This window comes from Calliphora vicina, chromosome 4, assembly GCF_958450345.1.
Source record: "Calliphora vicina chromosome 4, idCalVici1.1, whole genome shotgun sequence".
Classification (NCBI taxonomy): domain Eukaryota; kingdom Metazoa; phylum Arthropoda; class Insecta; order Diptera; family Calliphoridae; genus Calliphora; species Calliphora vicina.
The window spans coordinates 786904-810123 of record NC_088783.1 but is presented as its reverse complement, the minus strand read 5'-3'; the positions used below and the strand labels follow the sequence as shown (position 1 = coordinate 810123).

Genomic DNA, 23220 nt, shown 5'->3' with positions numbered 1-23220 from the left:
CCGCGGTTTCGTTTTTTTTTTGGGTTTTGTAATAATTTTTAAATATTAATTGTTATAGAAACAAAATTAGTTGATAATATAGGAAAGGCTATACAAATTTAAAATTCAAAATTGACGGGTTATGGTTTAGTGAATGCGCATTCAGAAGTGATAATCAATGGTACTATTTGTTTATTGCAATGGTACTTTTTGAATATTTTATAATAATTTTAGGCACACATGATTTTAAATGAATTTGAATTCACAAAAGGTGACTTTAGTGGTAACTTTCTTTTGCATTTTCTATAATAAGGGACCCAGAAATATGAAATTAGACATTTACAATTAGATTCACAAAGGGAGACTTAATAGTACTATTTCATTCTTCTAATTGGGGTGGCGAAGCGCACCGGGTCTGCTAGTGTTTAATAAAATAAAATGTAGTTTAGGTTTTATGTTATTAGACATATTTTACTTTATTAATTTTCAATATTTTTGCTATATTTTAGTTCACGATTTTGATTTTTTATTATTATCTTATATATAAATAGGCCACACGTTTTTTTGTGGTACACTTTTAAGTATGCTATTGTCTACCAATATTGATGAAACATACATGGTTTTAAAGGCTATTTTCTCTAGATTTGCAGAACATCATTTTTTTTTTAAATTCTTTCCATAAAAGTGGTAAAAAGCGTTTAAAAGTGGTCGAATTTCGGCCACCGGGCGATTCTTATTATTATTATTACACATTTTAATTTTTTTATTTATGTTTCACTATTTGTTTTGAAATTTCATATAAAAAGTAAGTATTTTACAATCAAAACATAAGAAAAGGGTCACTGTTGACGTCACGAAAAAAAGAGTAAAATAGTACACTAAAATAACGGAATTATCGATGTCGTAATCTTGTTTATTTCATTCATGATTATTGGTTATATGTAGAGGAATTTGCCGCTGATAAAGAATACTTTCACTTTTTTTATTTCTTGTAGTAATCTACCACATACATATATACATACGATCGACTTTTTGGACCTTTTTTTAAAAATATAAAATATTTAAAAATACAAGGCCTGACTCATTCATTCATTCACTCACTCACTCACTCACTCATGACTGATGAGTCAGTGAATGAGTCTGGCCTTGTATTTTTAAATATATAAATTTTTTTAAAAAAAGGCCCAAAAAGTCAATCGTACGTATACTTTAGTAACTGTGTGTATTATGTATGTTCCTATTTATGAACAATACGATTGACGGATTGGATTAATGTTTAGGGGCATACTAGTGTACAAAAGAACAGAGACATGGCCAAAACTATGAAATCCTAAACTAAAACAAAAATCAAATCATGGATAAACAGTACTAAGGTAAATAAAGCAATTGACAAACTATCGTTTGTCAAAAAAAACCAACGATTTTTTCGCCGAACATTAGGTTTGGTGCCGTTTCGACCGGAAAATCGGTAAAGTACTTGTAAATGTAAAAAATTAAATTAACTCTATTCTAATATTAATGCTTTAAAATTGCATAATCTAGCGGAATTTGAATGTCTGTATACGAAAGCATAGCTGATTTTTTAAAAGACTGCTCTGATTTTATTTAATGGAAGTTTTCTTTTAAGAATTGTACTACACACATTTATTGAGATTCTCTTGGGGCTACTGGTGTAAATAGCTGAAATAAAATCTAAAGGAGGAAAATACATTCACACAAACTAGTGTGTAGTTAACCCTCCGTTAGGTGAGAAGGTCCCGGGGACCTTTTTCATTTTCAAACTGAAATTACTCCTTGATGGTCCATGGGAAGTATACCCGCCCCCCACATGTATTTCAAGGAAATTTTATCTAGAATCGTTTAAAAAAATCAAAGCGATCCGACCAATAGTTTAGTTTCTATTGAAATTTAAATGTGTTTAGTACGGGAACGTGTGAAAAGGTACCTTGTACTGAAATTTCAACAATAGTTTTTTAGGCATTTTTCATATAAAACTCATCAAAAATGAATAATGTTATATATAAAAGAAAAATTTTTTTCTAACATTCATTATACATGTATAATTAGTAAATAATAATAAATCAAAACAAAAAAAATGTTTAAAAAATGCGTTTTCATATAAAATTCCCTAAAGGTCCCTGTGGACCTTGTACTTCGTATAAGGGCAATTGGTACTCAACCGTCGGAGGGTTAAGGATGTATGATGTTAGTAAAAATTTGCTAGAACTAACTAACTAACTATAATGTTTATGTTTATTTAATTAAAATATTTTTAGTCACTTTTTAGCAAATTTTTGTTACGAATGTAGCCATTTTTGTCTCCAAGAATTGGCAACACTGCCTGTTATTGACCCCATTTGATGGTGACGTTTAAGTTTTTCTTTTTGTGTTATTATATTTTTACTCTATTGTTTTCTTTTCTCCACTTATACAATTTTTAATGTTTTATTTACTTTACACTTGAAAATATATTTACTTGACGTAGTCGGTGAAAAGCGTATAATCTCCATCCTGCCACTCACCCGATAGTGTCTTGGCATCGAACCCGTTACCGTTACTTTAAACGTGTTCTTTTGGAGCAACAGCAACTGGATTTTTTTAGATTTTAAATACTTTTAATAATTTCGATAAGTTCTGATAAAAACTCATTTCAGTAGTGTTTCCAGTTTCGTTTATTATCATGTTCTCATTCGACAAATACATGTCGATGGCTTAATATAGAAAGGTCGTATCTCGTTTTTTCTCTAAATCGGATTTTTTACACATTCTGGTAGACAAAACTCAAGTATACTACCCTTAAAAAATTCAGTTTTCTATGTTGAAAAATAACAGATTTACAGTAATTTAAAAAAAAAACGTAGTTCGTGTTGCGTCGATTCGGTTTGCGTCGCGTTTCTCCAGGCCCAATTAGCGACGCAACCCGGGGTTCACTCTATAAGCGTACAAATAAAAAGTTAATTTCGGATTTCTTTAGGATAAGTCATTTTACAACGGAGACTTATAAAAAAAAGTACCGGAGTTCACTATTAAGTGCGAAAGGTCTTGCATCATTGCAAAAACAAAATTGTATAGGTTTTTGTGTGTATTTTGTTATTGGATTACTGTAAAATTTGCAATGATGCTAGACCTAGACGCTCTTCTGGCAAAATTTAAGCAGTTCAATGTTCAATATATGTGTGAATGTAACAATTATTTTTTTTAATAATAAAACTTCTAGCAGTTTTTGAAATATAATATTTAACAATAATCCGGAATACGAAATAACAGGAGATGCACATAATAAATGTTGTAACTACATATAAATTTACAGAAACGAATTATATTTGGTCTCAAAAAAGGAACATTTTTATTAATATTGTTACGTTTTAACCTTTTCAAAACGTTGGTTTATTTCCTTTAAATATACCGGATACTTTTGATTGCAAATAAAAGTCGTTTAGTAGTTTAAAAATTATAACAACTCTTTATTTATTTAAAATGTACAACAACCACAGAATTAAATAGTCACTCAATGTTTTTTATATACGTTTATAAATTCGCAGAAATACACTTTTTAATGTACACGAATTCACTTGAAAATACAGCACACTTTAAGGCACTCAGTTGATGTTTATTCGAATAGCGTCTCTGATAAACTAACTCACGACTGCAACCATGGCCACTATTTATACACAAGCCATCTCTCGTGATCTTTCTACAATGTTCTTTAACTGACTCTTTTTTTCTAGAGCTTTCGAATACACACGCCATCTCTGGTGAACTTTCAAATGTATATTCGAATTCGAATATACGAGTCACAGCAAACATTCAGCGTTGCCATACCTACGATCAATGATTAACTCAAAGCTTTTATTCAATATTAATAATGCCCACAGATATGTTACAGTTTGAGAGGCACTGCTGTTTGAAAGCATTATGCAACTTTAAATCAGCCGTTAAAAACGTTATATTTGAATTCAAGTACAATTTCGTAACATGGTTAATTTCTAAATGTCATTCCCTTCCCTTATGTAAGTAGATGGTAGTGTGGGAGTGCTTTAAATGTGAGCCTCTATTTTCAGACCACTCTGGCGCTCAGTGCTGTTTTTTAACTCCCATTTAGTTTGCAACATTTATCATGCACCATAGTATCATGAATAATTCATATAAATTATACATTTGCTCCATTAAAATTGCTGCTGCAAAATCATTGATGATCCTGTTCCTGGCTGCGTTCATTTCGATAATGGCGATGAAGTATATATGGATACATATACACATACACATAAAGGGTGTTTTTTTATGACCGATAGAACTTGAAATTGTAAAAAAAAAAATAAGGTCTGATGATGCCACCAAATTTTGTTTATTAACAACCCGCTAAGCCAAAAATGAAACTCATCGTCATGAACACAATTTTGTGATAAAACAGTCGTCTTATGTTGTGCGAATCGATGAATGATTTTCAAAGAAAATTTGGATCATAAATATCAAAACGTGAGTGCTGATTGAAAGGTCGCTTGATAGCAGGGATGGCAAAGTTGGTACAATTGTACTTTTTTTGGTACAATTCGAAGATGAAAAGTACCATGATACACCAATGACTCATTTGGTACAATTTTAAAATTATTTCTAGCTTAAAAAATAAATTTAAAAATTTTATTTTTTTATGTTTTAAAAATTTATTTAGTAAAACGTTTTATTATCGAATAAAATGTTAATAAGTTTGCTTTTTAAAGTTATAGCAATGTTTGTAATAGTTGTTGAAATAGGAAAAAAATTACTTCAGATTATTATTATTTTTAATGTTATACATTTTTGGAATCTCCTAAGAAAAACATTTTTCATTTAAATGCATGAAGTTATAATCATGAAATTTGTGCTGTAGGTTGCCCTCTCACCGCATATATCCATTAAGAAGGAATATATTAATATCTTATAAACCAATACAGATACAAACAAAATTTAAAATACAGAGTAGACACATTCGAACCTTTTAGGGAAGAAACGGGTGAAAACTTTGTGTTGGTACTCTTTTGGCACCCTATGTATTCTTTAAGCCAATAAACTCAGAAATAATTTTTAAATCATATTCTTTGCTTATCAAAAAATACCAAACAAAAAATTGGTATTTTTGAACTAAGGAGAACAATTAATCAGCCCAATTAAAATAAAACAATTTCTCATTTTTCCTGTTCAAATTCAATGGGCAAAAACTTCGGGGGAACAAACTCCCGCAGAATTTTTTATACATAATTGGGCTGAATATTTGGTAGGTAGTTTTTCCATAAAATATGATTTTTTATAAATTGATTAGGCATATGAATATTTTATTATGAAATACGATACTGATACTCAATTGGGGAATAAGTACCAAAAAGGGAAGAAAAGCAGAAAATGAATTGAATTCAAACCTATTAAGACAATTTTGATAAAATGTTAAACATTGACTCCTTCAGACATACGACAATTAAATAAATCTGGGTCAACAGTTTGGTACATTTTGAAAGCATAGTTTTTCTTGAGTATGTCTTCAAGATGGTAAAGGGAAATTGGTACTTTTTCTTCTAATGATACTTTTTAACTATCGATACAAAATTTAGAATCAAGGATAGGAAGCTTAATGGTATTAATAAAGTAGCGAAAAGAGAGACCATTTTTAATTTTCTGGCTATGATCGAAGGGAATCCTCTTTATTCTAGTCTGATAATACATACCAGTTAAATTAAAAAAATGTCCTGCTATTTAAAAAAATACAGAATAACATAGTTTCAAATATTGAAATATTAAAAAATCCTTATATGACAAAATTCACAATTTCATAACTTTGAAAATGCTACAGCAAAAAAGCTATACTGATTCTGAATATAAGCAATACAGTTCTGAAATCTATGAATACATGGCTTTCGACCCCATTAAGTAGATAAGGAGCACCTTTCCATTTTTGGCCAATTTTTCGGATTTCAAAAGGAGATAATACTCTACAAGCAAAGACATCAACGATTGTTCATAATAAATATTTATTTTTTTTTATCCAAAAAAAATGTTATTATATATTAAAGCTGAATGATCGGTAAACCACTTTTCTTTGTTTTTGTTGATAAAATGTTTACTGAGTGTAAAATAAAGCAGCTCTGTTAACTTAACAGTCATTGAGTAGGAGCTATGTTAGTTTATACATTAACATAGAAATGTTAAACGGAGCTAATTTTCGTAGCTAACTTCACCCACTTTGAAAATATTTGATATAGTGTGACCACACGGCAAATATATTTAATGATTCTTTTACGCAGCAGTTTGGTCAAACAAAGTGTGAAAAATTAAATTCAATATATGATAACAAAGTTCATCAAAACTTTATTCAAAAAATTGCTTTACAATTCGAAATAAGTACTCTAACCCTAAAAAGATTTGCAAGATCAAATTATATATTTTGTAGGTATTTATATTGCTAGTGGTCACACTATATTCACATTAAGAAAATATTTTGTTTACCGACAAATAATTTTGTTTGACTAAAATCATCTGTTTTGTTGTTTGCTCTAAATTTTATTTGTGGTCAGATTCAAGCAATGAAATATTTGACGAAAAACATCAAATATTAGCTGTGTCTGACCGTACCTTAAGTTAATATTTTGATTATTAATTGCGATTCTTCTAATATTTCGCCAGCTAAATAACAAATATTTTATTCCGTACCTTTTGTTTTCATTGGTTCAAGTCCTAAGTTAAAAATTTTGAAAGATTTGTTTTTAGAATTGTAATTTCTTGCTTATAGAAGGAGCTATCGGAACACTTATCTACAGTGATCGAAAGTCCCTTTGTCTTTAGTTATTTGTCGAATTTCAGAAACAATACAACTTTTGTAAGTCATTATTACTTATTTAAATTTGGAATTATGAAAAATTTTATATTATTTAATAAATTTAAATATATATGAACATTTATTCGTTTTATTCGATTAATCTACATAAAATTGTTCGAATTATTCGTTATTCGAAAGTGGTCATTTTTAAATTGTTCGAATAATTATTCGTATGAAATTATTCGATTAATCGAACGATCATTAGTCGAATGAATACCCTAGTATGTATATTTAGTAACAATTCATAATATGTAGTAGATGCACGAGTGAATGGCCTTGTCGTTTAATTTTTTTAAGTTTCAATATTCACACATAGTCACAGTATATTTTTTTTATTGATTTTTATTTTAACATTTTCTAGCATTATAATGACATGGCTTCAAAACGCTACTTTCATCGTAAATGCCAGCAGATTGTGACCACAATGTGACGTATAAATCCGTATATAGAACAGTATGTACACTAGAGGTGCCCTTAAAAAATAGATTTTGTTCATTAGTAGCTAAAACTAACTACTGCAAAATTTAAGTGCAATCGGATAACTAGAACACGTGCCATAAATCTATTGAATGTTGTAAAATACTTTTTTTGATATCTTAAAAAAATTCCCTATTTAAATACTATTTTTTAAACATTTGCAACAAACCTCAGCTTCTAGACAAATTTATCTTTCTAACAAGATATAATAAAATATGAACATCGAGTTAAAATCCAAAGCAAATCTATTTTTTAAGGGCACCTCTAATGTACACAGATACAAGTGCATGTAACAGCAGAGTATATACATGATTATATGTACAGTTGCAGACATAACAATATGACTGAAAAATATGCATTCTGTATGAATCCTTGTAGTTCAGGAAATGATTCTTTTTAAATAAAACAGCCAAAAATTAATTAGATCAATTTTAAAGGAAATTGTGTAAAAAATAAGTTTCTTAACTGAGTAAGGTCGGAATATTGTAACGGTCGGAATATTGTGTGATACATTAACATTTTTTTAGTCAATTCGGATAATGTTTTTTTTATTTTTTTGTTCTCTCAGTTCAAAAAAATATCAATTTTATTAGTTTTAATTCGGTAGCATGTGCTAATTGTAAATTATTATAATTTTTTCCGAAATCCGGGTTTCAAGTTGACAAATTTTAATGTCAGCTTGAATAGATTTAAATTACACTTATTTATGTTGTACAATTAATTAATTAAAATTAAGTAATCTATAAGAATTATCTGTAGATTAAATAAATAAATAAATAAAAAAAAATAGTAATTATTGTCAATCTCTACCGACCAATTTTTTTATTCTCGTAAGTATAGATCCCTTATAATTTCCTAGGATTATTTAATTTATTCTAGCCGAGAACGCACTTCAGCTTGTTCCTTGTTCGGTTAACATTTACAAGTTTTAAAAAATCACAAACAAAATCCATTATGTATTCATTAGGGAATCCATTCAAATAATCGAACAATTTCTTTCGAATTATTCGAACAAGTTAAAATCTCTTTTTCGAATTAATCATTTTATTCGAACAAAAGAAAAATCTAATGATTTTAGTTTTTGTAAAAATTTTGCCATTAAAATCTTACTTTTGAAATTTAGTTTAAACCCAGCAAAAATTTTGTGAAATTTTGTAATGACAACTAGTTATTTCATGCATTATTTTGTAATGAGTGGTGGTTACCCAGCAAATTAATGTCGATTTCCAGTCAAACACACTATATAGCTGTGCTAAATGCAAAAGTTCATTACCAACCTGTATAAAAATAAGTACTTATTCTAGTATATAAAATAATGTGCTGGGTAAAATTTTGCTGGGGTTCCTTAATATTTTTCAACATTCACTGGTAACGTTTTAGAAAAATCACTGGAACAACTGTAGCAACAGGTACTTTTAATATCGTTACTCCACATTATTCAACATACTGTTAAATGTCGTTCTTTTATATTATTCAACATTCACGTTTTTAAAAAATCACTGGTAACAAATGGATAAAGTAACAGGTACTTTTAATGTCGTTCTTTTACGTATTTCAACAAGTAAGCAGGGCTGTCAGATGTGGCGATTTTTCATTGCCTTTGGCGACCAAAATTTACAATTGGCGACATGGCGATTTTTTTTTGGCGATTTACAGACTAGTTGGCGATTTTTTAACAAATTATGTATTTGTTTTTCTTGAAATATTTTTTTTGATATTTATTAACCCAATAGTTAATAAAATGAATCATTTATAATCTGATCATATGGATTCAAGAAGCATACATGATCAAATAGTTTCAACGATATTAATTTTTTCTTCTAAAATGTTTAAGCCGTCATTTTTAAATAATAATGGAAATATTGATAACTTAGTATGCTCACTAAAATTGACTATTGGTTCGACGGATTCTTTGGATTTCCGTCTTTCTATTTTCGCACAGAACTTGAAATGAAATTACAAAATATAAAAATAGAGGAATATGATGTAGAAATTTAAAAAGAAAATTGTTTTTTGTACTTAAAAAGCTTTTAAAAGAAATGCTTAAACGGTTACCAGAAAATATAACTCTTTTTAAAGTATATAATGAATTTTCAATATTGAAATAAAATGAAATTTTCGGTAGTTCAAAATTCATTAACTTTATTTTTCAATCCAAAAGTATCTGCTGGGGAACATGAATTGCAATGGTCAAAATTAGCATATATCAATTGGGCTCAGATCTTTAAAGGTGAAATTTTTTTAGATTTTTGGCCACAAGTTTACAATTGTTGAGATGTAGGTGGAACATTTCACTTTAAAGACTTAGCATTGGCAGTTCTTAATATGTTAATTTTACCAACCAGCAACGCTTGCGTAGAAAGAGAATTTCAATATGAACTTTTAGATTCATTGATAAGAATAGTAAGTTGCAATTCATTTCAGCCTACAGATAAAATGTTAAAAAGTTTAATTCTAATACAATGTATACTTTTGATATCAATTTAATATAAATAACTAATGCACTAGATTTAAACCGAAATAAATTGACTTTATAATACATAAAATTGTATTTTACAATAACCTGCAAGTAACAGGTACTTTTACCCCCATTTTCTCAATATCTGGTTATCGTTTTTCGTAACTGCCCAGCAGTTTGAAAAGTGCCAATTGGAAACCTTGCACTAACTATATTACTACTTGTACAACTAACTAGTTCGATGTGGCTGATGAAGTGGTAGTTAAATGGTTATCATTTGCACTACAGTTCACCAGCATATTCAGTAATAAACAATAGTCAGATGTTTGTCTTTAGTTTTTGAAAATACCCTGCAGTTCACTGCACTAGTTCCGCTACGTCAAATTCGTTGGCCACTAAGAACTACTACTAGTGAATTTTCAACCCACTCGCAATGTTATTGACTGGTGAATTTAACACGGGGATGTCATTGTAGGTGGCCGATTGGCACATTCTGCATAACACTTCACTATTAAATTCACTAGTACAAATACTCCAGTATTTGATAAAAAAAAGAAAAAATAAATTTTTCTGAGAGCGGGGTTGAACACATAACCTCTCGTTTTCTTGTCAAATGCTCTAACCACTAAACCACAGAGCTTTTATTTGTACTGCTCTCTAATTGTTATTAAGAATAACATGTGAGTCTACTCTCAATTTTTGCATTTTCTACATCATCACTGAGAACGAAAACACAAACGGCCACATTCAGCATTACATGTGGCCATCGAAGTGGTATATTTTAGAGGATTTTATTTTTCATGAATTTATTTTCAAAAACTTAGGACAAATAGCTGACTATTGCTTATTACTGAATATGCTGGTGAAATGTAGTGCAATTAGTAACCATTTAACTACCACTTTAGCAGCCACATCGAACTAGTTAGTTGTACAAGTAGTAATATAGCTAGTGAAAGGTTTCCAATTGCCACTTTTCAAACTGCTGGGATAAATTCAAGAAAAATAAAATCTTCTTAAATAACCACTTCGATGGCCACATGTAATGCTGAATGTGGCCGTTTGTGTTTTCATTCTCAGTGATGATGTAGAAAATGCAAAAATAGAGAGTAGACTCACATGTTATTTTTAATAACAATTAGAGAGCAGTACAAATAAGAGCTCTGTGGTTTAGTGGTTAGAGCATTTGACTAGAAAACGAGAGGTTATGTGTTCAACCCCGCTCTCAGAAAAATTTATTTTTCTTTTTTTCTCAAATGCTGGAGTATTTTCACTATTGAATTTAATAGTGAAGTGTTATGCAGAGTGTGCCAATCGACCACTTGCAATGACATCCCCGTGTTAAATTCACCCGGCAATAACGTTGCGAGTGGGTTGAAAATTCACTAGTAGTAGTTCTTAGTGGCCAACGAATTCGACGTAGCGGAACTAGTGCAATGAACTGCAGGGCAGTTAGTTCTCTTAACATTTTGTTGCATTTGCTTAATTCGTTATTTTCCTATGTTTTTTTAACAGACGTTTTTAAATCAGCAAATATTAGTTTTTGGTTAACATAAGAACAGATTTAAGAATGAAAATAATACATAATGGCCCATAATCATAGTCAAACACTAAAGTCGGTTCTTTTTAGAAACAACTTTAAAATAAAAACCTGCTTTTAATTATTTTGCAACTATAGTCAAAATTAAAGTATGTTTTAAATTGAACCGACTTTAACTGGGTGCCACCTCAAATGTAGAAAATGTTTTCATACAATATACAAAAAAATATAGACAAGTGGCACCGCTGAACAGCTGACATAGAAAATTAAAAAAAAAAAAAAAACAGAAAAGGTAAACAAAAAAAAGTAGCAGCGAAATCTAAAGAAAAATAGCAAATTGTGGTGGAAAAATGGAAAAAAAATTAAGATTAATATCATAATTAAGATATTTTGGTTCTAATTTTATTGATAACTGTCCAATAATTGCAAAATCTCTGCCAATATCTTGTAACATAAACATTTTTGACTTTTTTCGAACATTTTTACTTGGTGAAGAACAGCTGATGCTGTTGTTAAATGAGTTAAAAACAGCTTCAGCTGGTTTTATATTAACAGTCGACTTTAACGTCAAAAGTATATTTTATCTTGTCTACGGTATACCTAAAGTCCATTCTTAAGTAAAAACGACTTTATTTCTCTTAAAATATACTTTATTTCTGACTATTGTTGTATTGTTCTTAACATAATTGTTATTTTGCTTAACATAGACAAATAGACATGGCTATTTTGAGAGACTTATCTCAAAATAGACATATTTTGGTTTAAAAAAAAACACATTTCTCAGTGAGTGGATCGTAGGGTATTCAATCGATTAACCGTTAATCGGTTAACCGATTAATTTTGGACGGTTAACTGTTCGAATAATTTAAAATTGCCGATTTTCAAATAACAAATAAACCGATTAATTTGTGTCGATTAACCGAAATTCCTTTTTTTGCACTTTAAACAATTTTTTTGTATTTATTTTTCCCTTTCAATTCAAATACAAATTTCAAATTAAAATTAGATATTTTTGGAACATCCAATAAACATGATTAGTGAGTATGTATAACAACTGACATATTTAATTTACATGTGCTTGAAACTTTGTTTGTATTTACATGTATAGACGAAACTTTTTTTTTTAAATAAGTCTTTTATCATAACTAAACGAAACTATTAAATTAATCAAAATCTAAAGCAATCCAAAAAGGAATATGTATTCTTTATCATGCTTTTGATTTCTCCAACATATACAATCACCGAGAGAGTGTTTTTCCAAGAAAAGTTTTATTAAATCTAAAGAAAAAATCGTTTAAATTATATTCTTTTTATAAAAGATTATTTCAGAAGGTCTCACTAAAACCCTAAAAACTCACACATCGATCTTTGCTGCAACAACGTCATAATTAAGAAAAAGTTGTTTCGATAAAAACGCCTTTGAATGTTTTATGACATTTGAATATTTCTTAAATAAATTTTAAACACATTTTTACTTATCAAATATACACAGAAAAAATTATATTACAATTCAAACATTTATCCCATATTGAACTGGTTTCAATTATTTCATAATTAAATCAAGTATTCATTTGGTCAAAAATAAAATTTCTTGATATTTTCTATTGAATTTTGAGTTTTGAATTTGATTATTTTGACAATTGAATATACAATTTTCGTTATTGGTTGAATTTCAAATACAAAAATTATTGAATAGATAATTTTTGTAATTGAAACACAAAAAATAACAAAAATGTGTTTTCAATTACGAAAATTATCCATTCAATAATTTTTGTATTTGAAATTCAACCAATAACGAAAATTATATATTCAATTGTCAAAATAATCAAATTCAAAACTCAAAATTCAATAGAAAATATCAAGAAATTTTGTTTTTGAGCAAATGAATACTTGATTTAATTATGAAATAATTGAAACCAGTTCAATATGTGACAAATATTTGAATTGAAACGGTTTAAGAAATAGTTTTTTCTGTGTACGAGAAAACATGAATTTTAATTTTGATGTTTACAACAAAAAAAATACTCTCATACAAAAAATAATTGACTTTTTTGAAAACTGATAATTTTATATTACTCAGTTCAAAAAACACGGATTTTGAGTTATGACGTTGTTGCAGCAAATAGGCGATATGTTCACAAAAATTATCTCAAATACCTAATTTGCCGTTTTTTATATTTTTGTACACAAAATTCGTTGTTATATTTTCAATTTAAAAGTAAAATAGAAATTATTCGGTTAATCGAATAATTTTAAATTAACCGATTATTAACCGAATAAATCTAAACCTCGATTAATTATTTGCTCGATTAACCGATTAAACCAGAAACCCGATTAATTGAATACCCTAGTGGATCGACGGCACAAACATACACACATCCATTAAAATTTAACTGTTTCCAAAATTTTAACTAAATTACATAAAATTAAGTATGAACGAGAGTAAGTAAATAAAGTGAATTTAAGTACTATTTCGATAAGATAATAGAAACATGATATGGAATAAAAAGTTAGTTCAAGTGATAACAAACATTTCGATTAAACAACGTTAACCCGTGCCGCTCGTAGTTCAAAGTTTTGAGGTGCATTTACAGGGGAAAAAATGCAATTTTTTCAGTTTTTGAAAAAATTTTGCCATTAAACAATTACTTTTGCAATTTCATTTAAAAGAATCGAAATGTGTATGTAATTGTCGTTCTAATGAGATATAAAAGACTAAAATTGGTTAAAAATGTTTAAAGTTATTAAAAATTCGCCACAAATGTAGGAACAAAATTAACATATTTTTTTTGTGAAAAATTAAAATAAAAGCTCATTTTTATTTAAAATATATCCATATTTTCTTTTGTATGAGTTTTTGTCTTCGTTAACATATTCGCAGATATGTCAAATATTTTTGAACGTCCCACAGTGGGATCAAATGCACCTTTTTTTACGGATTTATTAATATCTCAACAACGCAGAATTTTACGTGGGTAGCCCATAGACCAAAAAAAAGACCATAGTAACAAAATTTTAGGGATATAGGAGGGGAAAGTCAATTACCCACCATATAAAATAATTACTAACTGTGCTATATCTATAAAACTACAATAGTTATGCTCACTAAATTTGCTGCGGATAACTCTAAAAACAAACTACAAGTTCCGCCAGAATCGGAAGGGTATACGAGGGTGGAATCGGATTTCCCCCATACAAATGAATTATTAATTGTCCTATATCTATAGAACTATATCAGTGAGACACACTAAATTTATGCATGTTATTGATAAAAAACCACTACCATATTGTTTTATGATGATATCATTATATTAACTAGTAATGGGAGCTTGAATAATAGAGATCTTCCCAACTCCTGCCACTAAAAGACTTGCAAATTTTAAATGCACTGCTTTGAAATATATATAACACAATATTTTGAATGAGACAATATAAAAACTACAGATGTGGACGTGAGTGATAACTGGCTCCCGATATAAAACTTTAAAATTCTCGCGATCGCGCTCACCAACATGATTTTTTTATTACGCTCAATTGCCTGCTATCGGATGACTTCGTATTAACCACAAGAAAAAACATCGAATTAATTCACAAAACAAACTTTTAAACATATACATAGCGTGAGTGCGTGAGAGTTAAATTTTTAAAATCCCGCGTGCTATTCATTCACGATTAGAAAATCAACGGATGGAAAACTAAACTGAAATAAAGAAAAGTAATTGGTAAAAGTTTATTATTGTTTATCTCATTATAATACAATAATATACCCACGTCCAGGCCTGACTCACACGTGACTCTCGTATAATTAATCACAACACTTGCACATCTTTTATAAAACAAAAAACAATGACAATAACATCAACAACGACAGCGATAAAACATTTATCGGAATCGCAAAGTGCCTTTTGTTGGTAGACTTAAAGTGTGAAGCTTTTACTAATTTACATATAACTTATGAGACTCAGCGATGCGCAACCTATTTTTTTCTGAAACAACGCCCAACAGTCCAGGCTTTTAAATTATATTAAATTCTCTGCCCAGCTGAGCCCAGCTAATAACTTTATGTCCATTTGAACTGATAAAATTAATTTTTTTTTGCACTTCCAATATAAAATCTAATAACAAAGCCACTTCCACAAATAATTCTAATTTAAATTTAACCAAAACATTTCAATAAATACCTGAGCTTGATGGTTGCATAATTAGATTTGTTAATTTTTTTGAAATTACCTATTACAAATAGTATTTACTTGCGCAATTTTCTTATTTTTTGATCACTTTTTTAGGTTTTTTCTCACAATATGTAATTTCAACACGTGACTATGAAAATTCCGTTTCATATTTCACATTAATGATGTAGAATTTTGTGCTCTTTAAGCTGGTACTTTCAGTTTTCACGATACTTGAAATTTGTTTTTTCAATTAATCCGCAAATTTTAAAAACTGAAAACTATGTATAAAATTCAAAAAGATAAAAAAAAGTGTGAATGTAGTTCAATTGAAAAATGATTCAACTATCAACAACAGCAAAAAAATATTTGTTTTTCACTGGTATTTTTGTAATTTGACTTCAAAATGGAGTGTTCGATTTGTCGAACACTGGGCACTATATAGCACTTTAGTTTTTGTTCAGAAGATGTTGCGTACTGCCATATTGTAACTAGTTCACGAGTTTGAATTAACAGAAATAAAGTTATTATGTTATTATTTGGTCTAGTTTTTGATTATAAAGATTATAATCGAGGAAACAAATCGCTACGCTCAGCAGCCGAATTCTAATTTTCTTTTAGACAAAACTATGTTACAATGATTCCTAGGCATTTGGTATTGTCTGCATATCACACTGTGTCTGCTGCTCGCGATTATTGTTCAAATCACCCTGCATTAAGCGTTGCTGCTGTGAAGTTATGTATGCCAAGAAATAAGTTCTTGGACATTAAAAAATTTATTCACTTCAGCAACAACTTTAATTTAGACAAGAACGTCAAAATGGCAAAGAAATGAAATATTTATTTCATGTAGTTTGGACCATGATTTGCAGTTTAACAGCAACAATAAAATGTAAATTTGCCGCTGGCAGGACAATAAAGATGTTACAGTGGCCATTAATTTTAATCTGCTCTATCCCACTGTAAAAAATAGTGATGGTATAATAGAACACTTTCGCTTTGTAAATTATAACTAACCCCTACTATTGAAAAACTAAAACAAAGGAATTGGAAGAGTGGATTTGCATGACAATGCTGTACAAAATTATAGTGTTGCACTTCGAGCAAAGAAGTGGTATTGGCCTTTATTGATCTCTACTCTAAAATCTTCGTTGGTAAATGCTTGAAAACTGGACTGTTTCCGTCGTCGTTACCAAAACAAAAGTATTAAATCTCAAAAAGAATTTCGAGTAGAACTTGCGGATTCTTTAAAGGTGAAACAGCAATATATTGATTCAACAGAGACAGAGCTAGAGACTTACAAATATAGTATTCCTATAACAAAAAGAAAGGATCTTAAAATTTAAATAGGGCAAAATAAGAAATGGAGATGTCATAAACTAAGAACTTTGTTATGCAAAAAGTGCAATATTGCGCTTCATAAACATTGTTTTGAAGCATTTCATGAAGGAAAATAATAAATATTTTTAGTCTAAATAAATATCTTGTTCTATTTTTCTTTTAATAAATAATATAATTTGATTTGAGTTTATAAAAAACGTGTTTTTTCCATATTTACATTACATGGGAACTATATAACAAAAATGCTAAATAGTGCCCAATGTTCGATTAATCGAACACCATTTTTCTCAAATCAAAAAATCTGAAAAAAAATTTGGACTTCATATTCGTGTTTTCTAATCCCAAATTATCAAAAAACTACCAAGTTTTATAAAGTTAATCGAAAAAAATCCTTGGGACGATATGGGTTAAGGCTTCCTAAAGGGCGATATAATGTAAGTGTAATTGTAGTATATGCTGTACTACACAAGACGCACTGCTATTTATTTTAAATATTGGAATCCCAAAATATATCCCACTACCACAGTTCCATTCAGTGACCCTAGGACTACCATTTCTATATATTGTCATATCCGAGCCCTTTTCCTAATTTCCATAATGGCCAAAAATTCTCTCCAGATTTATTTTTTCAAAAAAGTCAAATTTATTGGAATCCTGATATTACGATGGGTTCAAATATCCATCTATTATTTCAGATGGATAGTTTTTTTTTTAATTTTTTCCATTTTTTTTCTTATTCTGAAATTATTTCAGATATTGTAGATATAAATTTGTTTATTATAATTCAAGTATTATGACTGTTAAGTGATTAACAGTGCTCTGTTAACTGCAAAATGGGCTGAGCTAAAATATGTGGTTTAGGTCTGTGCTAAATAAATTTAAATTTATTTTCACACACATTCCATTATTTTATGTTACTTTTTCTTTTTTGGAAAATAATCCACAAATGTATTTGAAACAGGTGTTTTGAAAACAAGTGATGGAATTAATTGCTAGATTTAAGCTGATCACTCATCTGAATTCACTAAATCAGTCCATGTGAAAAATGAATTTTTAATTTTAATGACAAGTGCTAGAATTGGTCGCCATATCTCGCTAACGGATGAGAATCCCACATTCAACTCTTGTGCTATGAACTTCTCTGAACTTCACCTACTAACTCCATATGTTAACTCAGTTTGAGAAAAAAAGGCACTTGAACCCCTTGTGCTCTAAGCCCCTCATATGACATTTGTGAACTAGATAGCTGCAGAATTATATTTTAAAATTTTTGATTTTTATTTCTGTTTATTAAAAAATAAAAGTTATTTTTTGATTTTTATTTTTTTCGAATTATTGTTGTTGTTGATTAATTGACTTTAAGCTAATAAACAAATTTAACTTTTATCTTTGCCCAAAAAATAAAAAATATAAAATAACTTTAACTAGCATAACCCGGTGCACTTCGCTACACCTACCCTATAAAAATTAAAAAATATTAATGATTTCTGATACAACCTAACTTCGTACAATGGTACGAAAATAACACATGCAAAATATAATTATCACTCCACTGTTCTGATCCCACCCAGTTTTAAATATTTTGTGTAAAGAAATAACTCATATCAAGCTTTACTTTAACTTTCATTTATAAGGAAAGTTAAACGCTGAGCTAAACTACGTACAGGGATCAGGAATAAATTCGTTTTTAGCTAACCTCCGTAGAATGGTAATAAATTGATTGATACAGAGTTTAAATATTTTTAGAATTATTGTTCTCAAGATATTCAAAATTAATTATTTACATTGTGCCACAACCACTACTGCAATCCCAACCATTTTTAGACAATCTCTGTAAAATGGTAAGAGAGCTATGTGGACAAAGTTTGAATAACCTTGCAATTATTACTTTGTATGGAAGGTGACTCACCTACTTTTCCGACCCTTCCCATTTTTGTTCCCCAAATATTCGAAATCAATATTTACTCTGTATGGGAGGTGCTACGCCCTCTAATCTAATTCCGTCTATATTCAGGTAAACTCCGCACAGTAATAAGAAATTAATTCGTAAAAAGTTTTAAACACTTCTGCAATTATAGTTCTATAGATATTCGAAATTAATTATTTACTTTGTATAGGGTGTGCCACGCCCACTATTCCAATCCCGAACAATTTCAGCGAAACTATGCAAAATTATAAATGAACCATTTTGAAGTTTGAAGAATCTTGCAATTATAGTTCACAAAATATTTAGAAATAACTATTTAATTTGTTTCGACCCGTCCCATTTTTTATTAAACTTCATGCCGTGATAAGAAATTGATTCGTATGAAGTATTTACCCCAATATGCATAAACAGTTTTTAAATTTGTCAAAACAAATTTTGAATGGAAATTTTGTTTTATAAACCTTTGATAAACTTAAAAATTGTTTATGCATATGGGAGTTAGAAAACAAAAAAAAAGCACCTTCAAAATATATTTTTTTTAAGTGACTTTGAATTACTAAAGTCTTCTTTGTTTTCTATAACAACTCTCACTTAAATATTTAATTGTTTCTCTTATTTATTTACAACAACAAATTGGACAAACACACTTTGCTTTGTTTACTTTTTAGCTTAAGGTTCACATGTACACGTTTTTGCATATGTGTTAGTAACATCTTTAAACGCTTATAACTCTTAAGAAACTGAACCGATTTCAATAAAATATATATTCTGCACTTCTGTGAATAAATCCCTTTAAATTGGTATATTTCTTGCCCAAATTGAATGTATAATGTGAGCGTAAAAGGGGTCTAAAGAAATAGACTTGCCTATTAATATTATGATTCCTGATCGAAAAAATAAAAAGCAAAAATAACTCTTATTTTCTGACTTCAATGAAAAAAGTCATTTAAGAAAAAGAACAGAAAAGAATAAAGAATAATAAAGAAATTGTTAAAGTAAAGAATAAAAAATAAATAAAATAGATAGGTAAGATAAGATAAGATAAGATAACTAAGTAATGAACCGGCCGGAATACAATATAAAACAAGTAAGAAAGTATGGTCGGTCAAGCCCGACCATATAATACCCTACACTAAGTAAAAGATCAAAAACATTTTTCTTTTAAAATTTCAATAATTTATATTTTTGAGTGATTTTCGGAAGTGGACCTTATATGGGGGCTATGTCCAATTATGGACCGATCACCATGAAATTAGGTCGTGTGATTTATGTCTATATGAAAGTTTACTATATTGAATTTTGTGAGTATACCAAAAAAAATAAAACTTATTTGAAGCGCAATTTGTGGAGATACATTTATAAATTAAACATTTATGACCGATAAAGTCCAATTTCGGAAGGACATTTGTATGGGGGCTAGGTGAAATAATGGACCGATTTCAGCCAGTTTCAATAGGCTTGGTCCTTGGGCCATATAATAAAAATAATCGATTCAGAAAGTGATTCTAAGTCGATCGGTATACTTTAAGGTGGTGTTGGACTAATATTTTTGGGCGTTATCTGCACAAACGCATAATACCCTCCCCACTATGGTGGTGTAGGGTATAACAATTATAAAAGAGAAATGAATTGAACAAACAGTTCCCCGACAAAATTTAATAAGGAAATTTTTTATTTCTAGCAAGAAATAACAAAAATAATGGTAAAACAAATAAAAATTACATACAAGATGCAATTTTAAAATTTAACTTTACGTACATTCGATTTGATATAATTTGATGTATTATTTATTAAGAGAAAATATAAATTAGAAAATGTTTCCAAATTAGTGTATTGCAAAAAGTGGCTATGAACGAACGATTATATATGTGATATAATCCGCGAAACCGGAATCATGCAAATGCATGATTTTTCATGTATGTATATTAGAGTGTCCCTTAGAATTACATTTTTTGAAATGTTGACACGGTAGCCCCTGAAAACTTTCGTAATGACCTAAAACACCATACCAAAAATGTTAAAAATATTAAAAAATCGCCAGGCCATTAACGTGTCTCAGGCCACTAGAACAAGAAATGTAGGAGCACATTTAACATATTTTGAGAAATATTAAAACAAAAGTTTATTCTTACTTAAAATATATCCATATTTACTTGTATATGATTTCTTATCTTCATAGGATTCAGTTAACCTATTCGCAGGTACAACCAAAAATTAAATATTCTTTTTAACGGCAGTTTCCAAAATTTCAATTTTAATTTTTTAAAAATTTTGTTAAACAAATTTCAGAATTTTTTGATCATCACATGGGGATTTATTTACAACATAATAGGGAATAAAAACGTGAAAAAGTATGTCGATACCTCCTATAGTTTTTCCGTACCTGCGATACAAATTTTACGATTTTCGAGAAAAACTAATTTTTTGGTCATATTTTGGCGAATGAGACGAATTTCCTTACTCTCGATTCTTTTAAATTAAATTGACGTTGTCGAAATTTTACTACGAAAACGACACTCGTAACTCGGCTAAATATAAAAGGCTGATTTTGACTTTTATTAAATTTTAAAAATATGTATTGGGGAACAGATAAAATTTTCTTCTTTTTGAAATGCATAATCTTTTTGTTATTTTAAACTTAATGAAAAATTAGCTGTGTATATAATAATGATTAAAATTTATTGATAATTAATTATACTTACCAAGTGCAAAACAGTATTGACAACTTCACGATTTGTGACTTGACCAACTTCGATGAGACCGATTAGAACAGCAAATTTTAAATTATCAGCAGTAGTCATTCTTACAATTTCATCTGGCCGTTTGATTTCACTAAACGGCGGACGAATTAAGTCCGCCATGATGAATTGTTTATCGTATTTACCAAAGATTATTAATCAATTCAATTTTAATTTTTTGGTTTATTAGATCTTTTTAGATAAGGGAATTCTTCTAACAGACACAGGGACTTTTAAACATTTACCATGATCTATTTATATATAGTATATATGTGTGTAGTATGAAGGTATGTATTTATATTTTTTGAATAATGAAGATTTTGTTTGTTTTTTTTCTTATGTTTTGATTTGTGTTTAAATATGGTCACAAATGTTTGGATTCAAGCGAGGATTAAAACACTTAACACTACCAAAAAAAAAAGCTCAGGTAAACATTCAAATTTGATGGTTAAAACTGAAGAAGCTCAAGCACTTTAAAACATATTTTATTTCAGTGTTAATTTAAACTATGTATATTAAGATTTAATACATATTTTCTTTTTTATTGTATGCAATTGATGCTGTACAGCATAAATTACTGTGTTTTTAACAAACTTATTGTACTTTTTGAATATTAAGGTGTTTTTACACTGGATTAGGTGGAAACATTTTCTTCTTGTGGTTTGGGATACACATTCACATTCAAATTTTAACACTGTAAAGCAAAAAAGAAAAGAGCATTTATTAGTAGACATATGTATGTATGTATGTATGTATGTATGTATGTATGTATGTATGTATGTATGTATGTATGTATGTATGTATGTATGTATGTATGTATGTATGTATGTATGTATGTATGTATGTATGTATGTATGTATGTATGTATGTATGTATGTATGTATGTATGTATGTATGTATGTATGTATGTATGTATGTATGTATGTATGTATGTATGTATGTATGTATGTATGTATGTATGTATGTATGTATGTATGTATGTATGTATGTATGTATGTATGTATGTATGTATGTATGTATGTATGTATGTATATGAATTTATATCTAAAAGGTGGTCACAAATCAAAGCAGTATACTGCTATAAATATATTTAAACATTTGCTTTTTTTATTTAAAAAAAATCCAGTTCGCAATTTTTGTAAAATTTTTTACGCAAAGGTAGTCGGACCTCTATTAAAAGATACCTATTGACCAACATTGGATACGTAATTTTAATGATAACTGTAACGCCATTTCAATGATGACTGTAATTTCGGTCTGACTTAAATTACAATATTAGCATATGGACATTTCCTGGGGTCACGAACGTACGTTCATATACTTTTGTGGCAGTTATGAAGAAATTTATATACAGGTGTTGGAAATACATATATTTGCGATGATTGCACTATTCTGAGCTCTTATTTAAGTTGCATGGTCTCATTTTTCTCGATTTTTATTTTAAATAATCTACAAAAACTCTTCTATTTAAAAAGGTCCAAAAACTCTCAAATTATTTTTAGAGTAAGTTCGGGTAATGTGGTATACCTATTTTTTATTTGACTATAATTTTAATTCGATTGGAACAGTTTTCAGCTGGTGTTTTACTACAAGTGTTAGGTTTACATCGATGAAAGTAAAAAAGTCTTTTAAGATCAAGTTTCAGAGAAATTTGGGAAAAAGAGACAAAGCCCATAAACAAGCCATTGAAAAAATTGGCGGGTAATGTGGTACACCATGTTCTTTTAATATTGTATACCAAACCGCATAA

The 23220-nt window shown here is 28.9% G+C and overlaps 1 protein-coding gene across 1 annotated transcript in view; it reads right to left on the bottom strand.

The window, feature by feature from the left end:
* Positions 1-23220, bottom strand: part of rg (rugose) — a 361631-nt gene that overhangs the window by 326983 nt on the left and 11428 nt on the right. Inside the window, exon 2 of the mRNA XM_065507267.1 lies at positions 21435-22164. Coding sequence (XP_065363339.1) covers positions 21435-21593 — 159 coding nt within the window. The 5' untranslated portion in view covers positions 21594-22164. The remainder of the gene's footprint in view (positions 1-21434; positions 22165-23220) is intronic.